The sequence below is a fragment of the Myotis brandtii genome, unplaced genomic scaffold (assembly GCF_000412655.1).
Source record: "Myotis brandtii unplaced genomic scaffold, ASM41265v1 scaffold343, whole genome shotgun sequence".
Taxonomy (NCBI): Eukaryota; Metazoa; Chordata; class Mammalia; order Chiroptera; family Vespertilionidae; genus Myotis; species Myotis brandtii.
In genome coordinates this window covers 2,578,697-2,590,853 of record NW_005363209.1, presented here as the reverse complement: position 1 = coordinate 2,590,853, position 12,157 = coordinate 2,578,697, and the positions used below count along the sequence as shown (strand labels likewise).

The 12,157-nt window shown below is 34.9% G+C and overlaps 1 protein-coding gene across 1 annotated transcript in view; it reads left to right on the top strand.

Moving 5' to 3' along the window:
- Positions 1 to 52: 52 nt before the first annotated feature.
- The window catches only part of UFL1 (UFM1-specific ligase 1), a 26,963-nt gene continuing 14,858 nt past the window's right edge, over positions 53 to 12,157 (top strand). Inside the window, exons 1-10 of the mRNA XM_005871475.2 lie at positions 53 to 199; positions 1,362 to 1,507; positions 2,530 to 2,558; positions 4,443 to 4,540; positions 5,070 to 5,184; positions 5,973 to 6,103; positions 6,420 to 6,478; positions 8,564 to 8,710; positions 10,031 to 10,206; positions 11,351 to 11,530. Coding sequence (XP_005871537.1) covers positions 123 to 199; positions 1,362 to 1,507; positions 2,530 to 2,558; positions 4,443 to 4,540; positions 5,070 to 5,184; positions 5,973 to 6,103; positions 6,420 to 6,478; positions 8,564 to 8,710; positions 10,031 to 10,206; positions 11,351 to 11,530 — 1,158 coding nt within the window. The 5' untranslated portion in view covers positions 53 to 122. The remainder of the gene's footprint in view (positions 200 to 1,361; positions 1,508 to 2,529; positions 2,559 to 4,442; positions 4,541 to 5,069; positions 5,185 to 5,972; positions 6,104 to 6,419; positions 6,479 to 8,563; positions 8,711 to 10,030; positions 10,207 to 11,350; positions 11,531 to 12,157) is intronic.

Below are 12,157 nucleotides of genomic sequence, written 5' to 3'. Positions count from 1 at the left end.
GTTCGGTAATTGCTTGGGCGGTGGAGTCTGTTGTCCCTCCGCGCGGCCCGTTCCGCCGGGCTCCCGCCGCCCGTGGGCTGACGTGTCTGCTGTTTCTCGGCGGCTCGACCAGTAGGGCCGTGATGGCGGATGCCTGGGAAGAGATCAGGCGGTTGGCGGCCGACTTCCAGCGGGCGCAGTTCGCCGAGGCCACGCAGAGGTGCCCGACCCTCCCTCTCCTTTGGGGCGTCCAAAATAGCCCCTGGGCGGCCACCCCCAAGATTCGAGGCCACTGGTCCCTGGACCCTGACCCCGGACTTTCCCAGCCTCTGTCGCCATCCCCGTCTCACCCCCACTCCTCGAGCCGGGATGGTGGTTCCGAGTGTAGTTCTTGGCCCGGAAACCCGAAACCTATGCTCGGATCCCCCCAGACATGCCCCAGCCTAGTGCTAGCGCGCCCCGCCCCCACGGGGGCCCGGGCTGCGGGCTGGGAGCTTCCTTCGTGTCCCTTTCTTCCTTCGTGCCATCCGGTCTCTGTGGCATCATCGCCTTTTGTGCAGTTCCCGACCTAGAAAGAGCGCGAGAGGCGAGGGTCACCCCCTCGCACAGTACTTTGCAAATACTGTGTTGACTCTGAAGAGACATTTTGCCTTTCTGCCCAGCAGAACAGAGGTGCTAGGCCAGACCCGTGGCTCCGTCTGTCATTGTAGGGCCTCCTGGATGCTGACCTTTCCTACCGAACCACTCGTTTGGGGGGATGTGTCCGGAGCGCCCTAACTCTGCTTGTTTAACAGGACACGTACAATGCTAATAGAATCCTTGTGCAGCCATTGTCTGTTTCTTGCCATGGATGTTTTTGTTCCTTCTGGGGCCGAAGATCTTAATCCCTGATGCTGTGTTTTGTAGCACACAGCAAACCAGGACGCGCACTGTGCTTCAGAGCCTGGGTAGCAGAGGGTTGCAGTTCTGGTTTCCCTGGGCCAGATCTGCCTGCGGACCGATTGTATGAAGTGCCAGGGTTTTTCCTACCTAAATTATGCGTCCTCGCCTTCCTATTCAGATTTGAGCATTAGAAGCTGGCCTAGGAGAGAGCAAACTTGAAATCCATGATAGAGTGATTTGTACCAATTACGTACATGATTTAAGGGCATGACAACCTGCTTACTCCCAAGTGCTGCTGTGTTGTTTTTTTTTAACTCATTGAATTAGTATCGTTATACTAATAAAAGGTAGAGATATTATCATATAGAGCCTAATGATTCTTTACCCAAACGTTAGTTGTTTGTTTTTTACTTTTAAAAAGCCCCTCTTCATACATTATTTTAATTTTATTGAGCACCAACTGTAACAAGTGAATTTTAAAAACTTCTTGTTTCCCTCAGGTTGTCAGAGCGGAACTGCATTGAGATTGTGACTAAACTGATTGCTCAGAAACAGCTAGAAGTAGTTCATACACTTGATGGCAAGGAATATGTTACTCCGGCCCAAATTAGTAAAGAAATGAGAGATGAGCTACATATCCGAGGTGGTAAGTAATTCCTTAGTGTTGTTTTTTCCTTCTGGTTTTTTGAAAGGGAAAAAAAACCCCTTAAAACCATGAATAATAAATTATTCTGAGGTTTTAAGACACCCGTCTCAATTGTCAATATGGTTACAACCTTAATATTTGAACTGATTCAGGTAAACATGATATTGTCATTTTACAAAATAACATTAATATTTTGAGTTATATGTCTGTGTGTGACTCAATCAGTTGTTTCTTTTCACAGTTCCTGAATTTATTGCATGACTCAGGGGAAAGTACTTAGCTGCCTATAAGAGTGGTAATTATGAAGGGGAAACAGATTTTAAAGGATTATAGGTTGTTGAAAACCAAAGCTGTGCTACCATGCCTTTTTATTAAAACTTACCTTTAAGTAGTTGCAAATTAGGAAACAATTCAATATGATGCTACACATATTTTATTGTAGGAAAACAAGCACACAGTTTTTGTTTTTCTTTGTCTTTTAAAAATTTGTACAAACTATAGAGCTAATTTGAATGCTGATTAAAATAGAAAAGAACTATGAAAACAACTCTTCATTAGATGTTATCACATATACCCTCCTTGCTTGTTTTCCTTATTTTCCTGCATATTACTCATAAATTATTAGCTATTATTTAGAATACTTAACAGATTTTCTTTTTCTAATGGATGGGAGTCTACCAATTTTAAATAATTGAAAAAAGTTCATCTGAATTTTGTTGTCAATATCTCTTTGGTCACAGTAGATAATTGTGAAGGGAGATAAATAGCCTTCATAGGTCTGGCCAACTTGTATATTAGTTGATGCTCGTAATTGGCCTGATATGACAAATGACACATTGAAAATAAATTATAAGCATGAAGACTTACACGGCTAATGGTTTATTATTATCACAGCCATATGTCTTTTGTAGGAGGAGGACTTCAACTGTCCAAAATGTAAATCTATTAGAATTTACAGTTTCTGGCTAGTGTGTACTTATACATAATTAAAAATAAATGAATGTCTTTTTTTTTTTTTAAAGGTCGGGTAAACATTGTTGATCTGCAGCAGGTAAATTTTTAATTCATAAAATTTTTTCCTATGATTTGTCCATTTTTTGATACTATGAATTTTTTCAATGTCTTAAGTATTTACTAGTTACAGGTATCAGATTTTGAGTAATGTTTGTGAAGAAGTAATTACATTTCTCACTAATACATGGAATCAGTTTAATAAGTCCAGATATATTTAATCAATTTAATAAGTTCTTTCTCAGTTGACTTACTTATTCTTTATTTTTACCAAATAAACTCAAAATTGACATTTTATATAATTACAGGACTTATGTAATTTGGGGAGAAAAACTCACCAGTTTCATGTTCACTTGTTTTTAGTATATGGAAGTAATAGACATACCAGGTGTACTGGTTAATAATGCAGATTTTTTTCAATAGATGGAGTTACACATATGTTGATATATATGCAATTTGATATGTATGCTATTTTGTTGTATTGACAACAGGCTTCAAAACTTCATATGTCAAATTTTCTGAAGGTACTAACATCTTATATTTTTACGCTTACAAATGTCAAATTTTGTGCCAAAAAAGAGCATTTGCGGGAAGTTTTAATTCATTACTTTTATTTTGAAGAAAAGTGCTGCTGAAAGTTATCGTACACTTCGGGAAGCTTATGGTGAACATGCTCCATCTCAAGATACTTGTGAACACTGGTTTAAAGCTTTAAAAGTGATGATTTTGATGTGAAAGACAAAAGAACGTCCAGATCAACCGAAAAAGTTTGAAGACCAACAATTACAAGCATTATTGGATGAAGATGTGTGTCAAACTCAAAAAGATCTTGCAGAAAGATTAAACGTTGCTGAGCAAACAATTTCTGATTGTTTACAAGCAATGGGAAAGATTTTAAAGAAAGAAAGTCTTTTTTGCATTGAATTGTGACTGGAGATGAAAAGTGGATTTATTTTGAGAATCCCAAATGTACAAAATCATGGGTTGATCCAGGTCAACCATCAACATCAACTGCAAGGCCAAATTGCTTTGGAAAGAAGACAATGCTCTGTGTTTGGTGGGATCAGGAATGTGTGGTGTATTATGAGCTTCTAAAACCAGGTGAAACCATTAATACTGATCGCTACTGACAACAAATAATCAATTGGAACCATGCTTTGATCATAAAACAACCAGAATGGACCAGAAGACACAGCAAAGTAATTTTGCTTCATGATAACGCACCATCACATACTTCAAAACGAGTTAAAGACACATTAAAAAGATCTCGCCTGGGAAGTATTAACCCACCCACTGTATTCACCAGGCCTTGCTCCTTCAGATTACCACTTGTTCCCATCGATGGCACTGGCACTTTCTGAGCAGCACTTCAAAACATGAAAAAGTGGAAAATTGGGCCTCTGAATGGTTTGCCTCAAAACAAGAAAAGTTCTATTGGGACGGTATCCACAAATTACCTGAAAGATGGGGGAAATGTGTAGCTAGCGATGGACATTACTTTGAATAAAGCACTTTTGATGTTTCTCTTAAAATTATCGTGTTTTCTTTGATTACAAAATCCACATTATTAACCAGTACACCTGGTATATAAAAAAATAGAAGATGTTTTTAGAAAATATAAGTGCACATGTCACCACCGAAGTATACTGTATACAAAAAGCTGGTGAATCTTGTTGAAATGGTGCCTATTATATGAAAATGTAACTTTTTAACACAGACTTTCCTAGCAAGTCTAAGTGTAATTGTTCAGAAATGAAAATAAATAAGCATTAAGCCTCTGCTTTTTTGACTAAGACTTTTACAATATTTCAAATTTAAAATCCAGCTAAGACTAAGTTTTTAAAAAAGTAGTTCTAAATATATAATTTTGAATTTAAGAAACAATATGAACTTATCACTAATAGAGTTTATATTTATTTTCCAGGTAATTAATGTGGATCTGACTCATATTGAAAATAGAATTGGTGACATTGTTAAATCAGAAAAGCATGTTCAGCTAGTGTTGGGACAGCTGATAGATGAGTAAGTACAATATTTAAGAGCACTCTGTTGTGTGTGTGTGTGTGTGTTTTAATAGTGTTAATATTTAAATTTAAAACAATTGTGGCTAATTCAGTATTTTGTTTAGAACTCATGATGCCATTTTTCACTATAAGGATCATTGTACTTAAAAAGTAAGTGCTTAATAGTGTGGAGTACTTGGAAATAATATAAACCTTATTTTTTTTCTATTAAAGCAACACAAAACATAATTTTTACAATCTTCCTATATGTAAAGCAAATTTGTTCCAAAATAATTAATAAAAATGACTGCAAAATTTCTATTGTTTAAAGAAATCCCAGCATTTATCGTTTGATTAATCTTATATTTAGTTACATTGATAAGAAAAAAAATGATTTTTCCAAATGTGAGTAATGAATAGTGTTTACCTAAACATACTTCATTAATTTGGTGCACACATTATTGCAACAGAAATTAAACATAAAATATAGAGGAAAACCATTTCATTATTCCTAATTGTTTTTTTACTTGTTTGTTTTTGTTGTTTAGAAACTATTTGGATCGGTTAGCAGAAGAGGTAAATGATAAATTGCAAGAAAGTGGTCAGATAACCATATCAGAACTATGTAAAACCTATGATCTTCCTGGGAACTTCCTCACACAGGTATTTTTTTCTTAATAGTAAAATGTGTCTTTAGAAAAATAAACAAAGAATCTTAATGTTTTTCAGTTCCAATTTTTCTGAATATCACAAACAGTATTATGAAAGCTTGTTAAGAAGTTGATTGAAAAGCATTTTTCTATACCATAAAAGTATCAGCTAGGCTGACTTAAGTAGATTTAACTTATCTTGGGATGTGAAATATATCCAGACTTATTTCCAGACTCCAGTCATATGGTAGCTGTGGAAAAATACTCTCTGGAGGTTACTAAGAAATCAGGTTTTCTGCCAGTGGAAATTTCTGGGTGCAGATAAGTTGTTAATACTTGTGTCAAAGAAGATAATTTTTCAGGTCTTGTGTTTCTCTAGCTTGTAAATTCTTGTAGTAATATTTTTCTCTCTCTGTGTTAGTGTTAGAAGCTGCAGAGGGGGTCTTCTCCAAGACTCATGTATTTGTCTTGGCTGTCTGTATGTTTCATATTTCCTGTATCTAGAAAAAGTGGTTAATCATTTTTATTGTACATTAGAAATAGCCCTTATTAGCAGGTAACTAAGCCTTTCAACATATCAGCTATTTGACTCATTCAGTTCTTGGCTCTGCGATGAGATTATGATGTTTCCTAGATCCTAAATCTTGACTTTGACTTACATATCTCTTTATGCTTGTTGGAATTTCTCAATTATATGATTAATACAACATCAGCATGCAGCATGACTTTAGTAAGACTATAAAAATGTGTATGTGTGATTTTTTCTCTCAAATTTATAAAAATTTGCATTTTTACCCCCAGGCACTAACTCAGCGACTAGGTAGAATTATTAATGGACACATTGATCTTGATAACAGAGGAGTAATATTTACTGAAGCTTTTGTAGCTCGACATAAAGCACGCATCCGTGGACTATTCAGTGCTATTACCCGGTAAGCATGTATAAAGTCTGAATATTTCTTTAATCTTGGTTTGTATCAAACACAATAAAGGCAGGGCAGATAGTTAAGTATCACTAAATCTGAGGTAAGAATTTTGGTGGGAAAGTAAATTGATCCTGGATTAGGGAGGCAGATCCATTCCCCTGGTATTTCAGTCGTATAATTCTTATTAAGGGTGTACAACTTGATGCAGTTTTTGCCCTCATTTATTTTAAATTAATTGATGTTTTTAATAAACTATCCTAGTTATTTTTAATTTATAAATATGTATATTAAGTAAGGCTTTTTTGTGTGTCTTCCCATAAAGGCCTACAGCAGTGAATTCTTTGATATCAAAATATGGATTTCAGGAGCAGCTTCTTTACTGTGAGTTTGGTTTAAATTTTGTCACTTAATTAGCTGCTGAATAGACTTAATATAAAACTTACTAATTATAATTTTACCTCTTTTAATCTTAAAACTTATGTAACTAAAATATATCTGGTTGAAAAAATTTTTTATATCAGTTTTCACGTACGTGTCTGTTATACCCACAAAACATTTATTGTCGGCTACCACCAGGAGAGTGGGATAAAAACAAAAATCTGTGTATGTGTGTGTGTACTCTGTTATACATATACATATATAGAGAGATTTAGAATTGTAGTATTAAGAATAATTTTTACTTTGTTTCTTACAGATTTTTGCTACATTTCCTAATACAGAAGTAAATAGTGTTTGTCTAAAAAATTTTACAATGATTTTATAGTGGTAATACATTCTTAGCATTCAAACAGACTAGGAATATCTCCAAAATCATCGTGGTTCATTATCTATTTTGTGTGTGTTTATGAAGCTTTTTGAGGGTTTGAGAGTTTAAAGCTCTGCTGGAATAATTTTAAAAAGCAATGGCTTGATCTTTTGAGTCAGATATCTGTGCAAATATAAGAATTAAACTGAAGAATGGGAAATCAAGTATAGTACCAAAAATTAATTTTTATTCCCTATATTTTTCAGAATATGGAGTTAAATTTAAATTTTTAAATATTTATTTAAAGTTAAAATGACATACTTTGGAATCTACATAAATGGGGGTTGGTGGAGTTTCATTATAATACACAGTTCTTGAAGTAATTCTTGGCAGTTAGATAACTTTGGTCTGAATTTGGCACTTAAAATTATGTGCTGCAGTCTATTGAGAAGTCTAGACTTTTCTGATGAATTCTAGTTTATTCAGTTTAAAATTCTGAATTCATATGTAAACTGATGTTTATTTCTGTTAAAGGCTAATTTTCATAAACCTTTATGCAAGGCATCTTTTGAATGTGCTTGCTGATTCACTTAGGAATAATTCTTTCATATCTGCTTTTTTCTTTAGGGAATTTTTATATTTTGTCTAGTTAAATGTTATTATTTAAGTAAAAACTATAAATTTGGTAATAGTTACAGCACTACCCACTTCTCAGCCTGGCGTCAGTCTTTTGATGTTGATGATTGTGGTGGGGGTGGGGCAATTATATATAGTTAACATGTAAAGAGTGCTTATAATATACTAATTATGGATCCAAGCATTTTACGTGAATACAACCACCCTCTGAAATAGGTATTATTATTATCTCCATTTCACAGATGAGAAAATGAAAACAGTAAAATGACTTGCCCAGTTTTTGTCAGCTAGTGGGTGTCAGAATTGAGATTTGGACTTAAGCTGTCTACATCCGGATCCATCCTCTTAACCATGGCATTATACTTCTCTTTATAGATATGGTTAAATGTGTTGCTTCAATTTAAACAGTGAAAATGTAATAACTTATAATTTTTTTTTTTTTAAGAGAGAGGAAGGGAGAGAGAGAGAGAGAGAGAGAGAGGGAGAGAAACATCGATGTGATAGCGAAACACAAATTGGCTTTCCTCCTGCACACTCCACACCAGGGAGCTGATACACCCACCTGGGAATCCAACCAGCAACCCCTTGAGAGAGAGGACAACACCTCAACCAACTGAGCCACACTGGCCAGGGCACTTATAAAAATGTTTATGGCTTAATTTTACACTGTTGTTTCTAATATGATCTAGGTATCTTGATTTTTCTAAATATGAGAAAATTGAATTTGGCAACATCTATTCTCAAAGTATTTAGTCATCTCCTTTTAAACAAATCATGAGATTAAATAATGGCATGTTTTTCCCCCCCAAAATTGCTCAAACTAAAAACTTAGTGTTATTAACTAGTTTTTACAAGTTCTGCATCTTTACCTAGTTGCAAGATTTTCTGAATTTATGACCTGAGTATTCTCATAAATGTCAGGAAAATTTTGTCTAAAACATAATGTCTTCATTTAGTCAATTTAAACTTTAAATTGCGTTTTTAAAGGGTAAGAATAACTAAATTGTAAAATAGTAAAGTTTTGGGGTTTTATTGAGATTTATACCTGCTCTCATTTATTTCTATTTGTTTTGTTTTGTTTTAAGCTGTCCTTGAAGAACTTGTTAACAGTGGACGCTTACGAGGCACTGTGGTTGGTGGGAGACAAGATAAGGCAGTGTTTCTACCTGACATTTATTCCAAAACACAGAGTACTTGGGTGGATTCCTTTTTCAGGCAGAATGGCTATCTAGGTAACTTTTTTTTTCTTTGAAACTGAAACTTCTTTCTAATACTCTCCACATTCTTAGAACTTTTGTATTAGCCCTAGGAGTACACACATACTTGACTGTTGACCAGCAGATTATAACGGTTCTCTTTGAGTGTGAAAGTAGCCACACTGCAGGTTTTTGTGGGTCCTAGAAACTGAGTTTAATTCTATAGTATTGAACTGTTATAGAAAAACCAAAAGCTGGCACTTCTTATTACCAACCTTCCAGTGATAAACTATTATAGCTTCAAATATTTTTTAATACATAAAAAGGAATTATATTTATTATATTGTATGAAGTTGCCCAGTTTTTCTGTTTATTATACCTGAAAATATTAGAAATATTTTCATTGGCTATTAACTTTATAATGTTCATTTTTATTAGTTTTTTAATATTTCAGAAACATAGACATTATTCTAAATTTGGTTTCTGAGGTTATGTCATTTTGACAAAGTAGATTGATTGAATTTAGTCATTAAAGCAATTAACAACAACAACAAATATATATATGTATATATCACTTACTTTAATTTTATAACTCAAGTTAAACCACATAAGAGATCAGTTTCTTTCTCAGTAATAAACTTGTATGTAAGTCATTAGTTTTCAAACACTTAAATGCATTCTAGAAATAGGGTTTAGCTTATGTTTTCTTGACTTTCTGTAATATACTTCCCAGTTTCTTCAACCATGGACTTGGATTAGAACTTCGTTATAATTAGTTTTCTTAAACATGATTACTTGGGGATGGAGAAAGGATGGTAAATACTTTCAATAACCTTAATGGTTTAAGTCTTCATTTTTTTACTTTTGTTTTATATGCTAACTCTCATACTAGTTTAAATTAGACTGGAGAATTACTCTGTCCTAATTTGTCTAATGAAACATTTGAAAAATATATTCCACTCCTTTATTTAGCTATAATAAGCAAAAGAAATTCCAGTGTTTGTTTCTTTACTTAAATCATTACATTTTCCTTTACCCACCTTTTCTACTTTAATTTCTCTTTAGTTCTCATGTTTCCCTTTGACCCCCTCAGTTGAAGAGGGAGTAAAGCAGCTGGAATTGGGGAAGTACTTGAACTCATTTTTCTACAAATATGTTTAGTAATAAAAATTTGGGAAAGTGACATAAGCAGGAAATAGGCTGTGGTACATATTTGAGCTTTATTCTTTACAAAAAAGGATATAAGAATACAGTGCATTCACAAAGAATAGGGTTTGGTAGAAGTTAACTTTTTCTAAGATTTCTGAAAAGTGTGAAGATTGACAGTTCTGTTCCAACTTTGGGATGTATTTCTAGAATTCGATGCTTTGTCCAGACTGGGAATCCCAGATGCTGTGAGCTACATAAGGAAAAGATACAAGACTGCACAACTCTTATTTTTGAAAGCAGCTTGTGTTGGTCAAGGACTTGTGGACCAGGTGGAAGCATCGGTAGAGGAAGCCATCAGCTCTGGAACATGGGTTGATATTGCAGTATGTTTATTTCTGCTCAACTTTTCTTTAAACCAATGACACTGATATTTCACTAGTATATGGCCATTTTAAGAATTAGAATACATAAAGGTCTTGGCTTTAGAGCCAAATTATAACAGTTATTGTTTCAATAAAAATAATCTTACTTATTTTATGCTTAAAGATTTTCTACCTTTTGAAGTAAGGTAGCATTTTTATATGGATAGTCAACATCCAGAATTCTATAAATCTCAAACAAACAATATAATCCTCATATAAGCCCTGCCATACAGAAACTAATAAGACTTCTCACACTCTTATCTGAGCATTTACATCTTCACTGGCATCAGGAATCATGTCATCGCTTTTGTTTATCCCTAATCCGTTAATCTCTGCTAATATGTTAACACAAGCTGCTTTAGCACTGATAGTCTTTTACTTAAGTTTTCAGTATTGACTTGCCTCTATTATGCCAAGAAGGTGAGTGTGGGTGTAAAGAATGAAACAAAAGGCCAATCCATTATACAGCAGAAAATTCCTTGTTTTAGGTACATGAGCTCCCAGAGATTTTAGATATAAGTATTTACTTATTGAACAAATTTTATTAAGTGCCTTCTGTGTGCCAGGCACCATTTTACTTGCTGGGAATGTGGTATTCAGATAAGTTTCCTGCTCTTAGGGAGGGATACTTTTATTGGGGGTAAATAGTTAATGAAAATGATCTTTTCAGATACTAAAAAGAGCTAAAAAGAAATATATTTTGGAGGTAAAATTATCAAGACTTGATAGAGGATTGTTTGTAGGTTTATGAGAGGAACTGAGTGTGACTTGTAGGTTTGGGACCTGATAGCTGAGTGGAGAATGGTGCCATTCATTAGGATGGGGGAGCGGTGGGGAGGAGTAGATGGAGCTGGGAGTCTGGGACATGTGAAATTAGCGATGCCTTTTAGGCACAGGAATGGGAAGGTTAGGGTAGCGGTAGGATATACAATTCCAGAACTCAGAGGGATGATGAAAGCAGAAATGTAATTTGGGAGGTTATCAGCATATAGATGGTTCCAAAAGCCATTGCACTTAATGAGATCTAGGGAGAGCACATATAAAACAAATGGTTTATCTGTATTATATTACATTTATACTGTGTTCATTTTGTTTGTAATTCCAGCCTCTGCTACCCAGTTCTTTATCAGTTGAAGATGCTTCAATGTTGCTTCAACAAGTGATGAGAAAATTCAGCAAACAGCCTTCAGCTGTAGTCTTTAGTGACACTGTTGCAGTCAGTGAAAAATTTATAAATGACTGTACAGAACTCTTCAGTGAACTGATGCACCAAAAAGCTGAAAAGGTATGCCAGGTTTCCTTTCACCTAGTAGTCTTAATAGTATTTCACATAAGAATCATCTGGTTATCTTTTTAAAAAGTGGGGTAAGCTGTACTCCAAAAAGGAGCACTGTTTTATACATCATTTCCTCTTATTGCATCATTTCTTTCTGTTTTCTCTCTTAGAACTTAGGGAGCTGATTTTATGAATTAAAATCATATAAATGAAATTATACATTTCACAATTGTTATATGAGGGTATTGTTCCAACATTAGAATCCATAAATATACAGTGTTTTTAATCTATTACTACACAGTATATTTACTAAATCTGTTAGAGCCTCATTAATTTTACCTATTTGGGGTGCACAAACTGGATAAATTAACTGGTTAGTTCCTCAGAGCAATTGCTGTCAAAGTGCTTAGAAGTAGAGGTCATGCCAAGGCTGTTTTAAGGATATTCAATTCATGTTTCTAGTTAGCAGCACCATCCTATCCTATCTAATAAAAGAGTAATATGCAAATTAGCCATCACTCCGTCACAAAGATGGCCACACCCATAGCCACAAGATGGCGGAGCCCAGTCCCCTCAGCCCCGCCACTGAAGTGTCCAGGCCTGTTGGCCAGGCAGGTGGCAGGGGAGGCAGGCGGG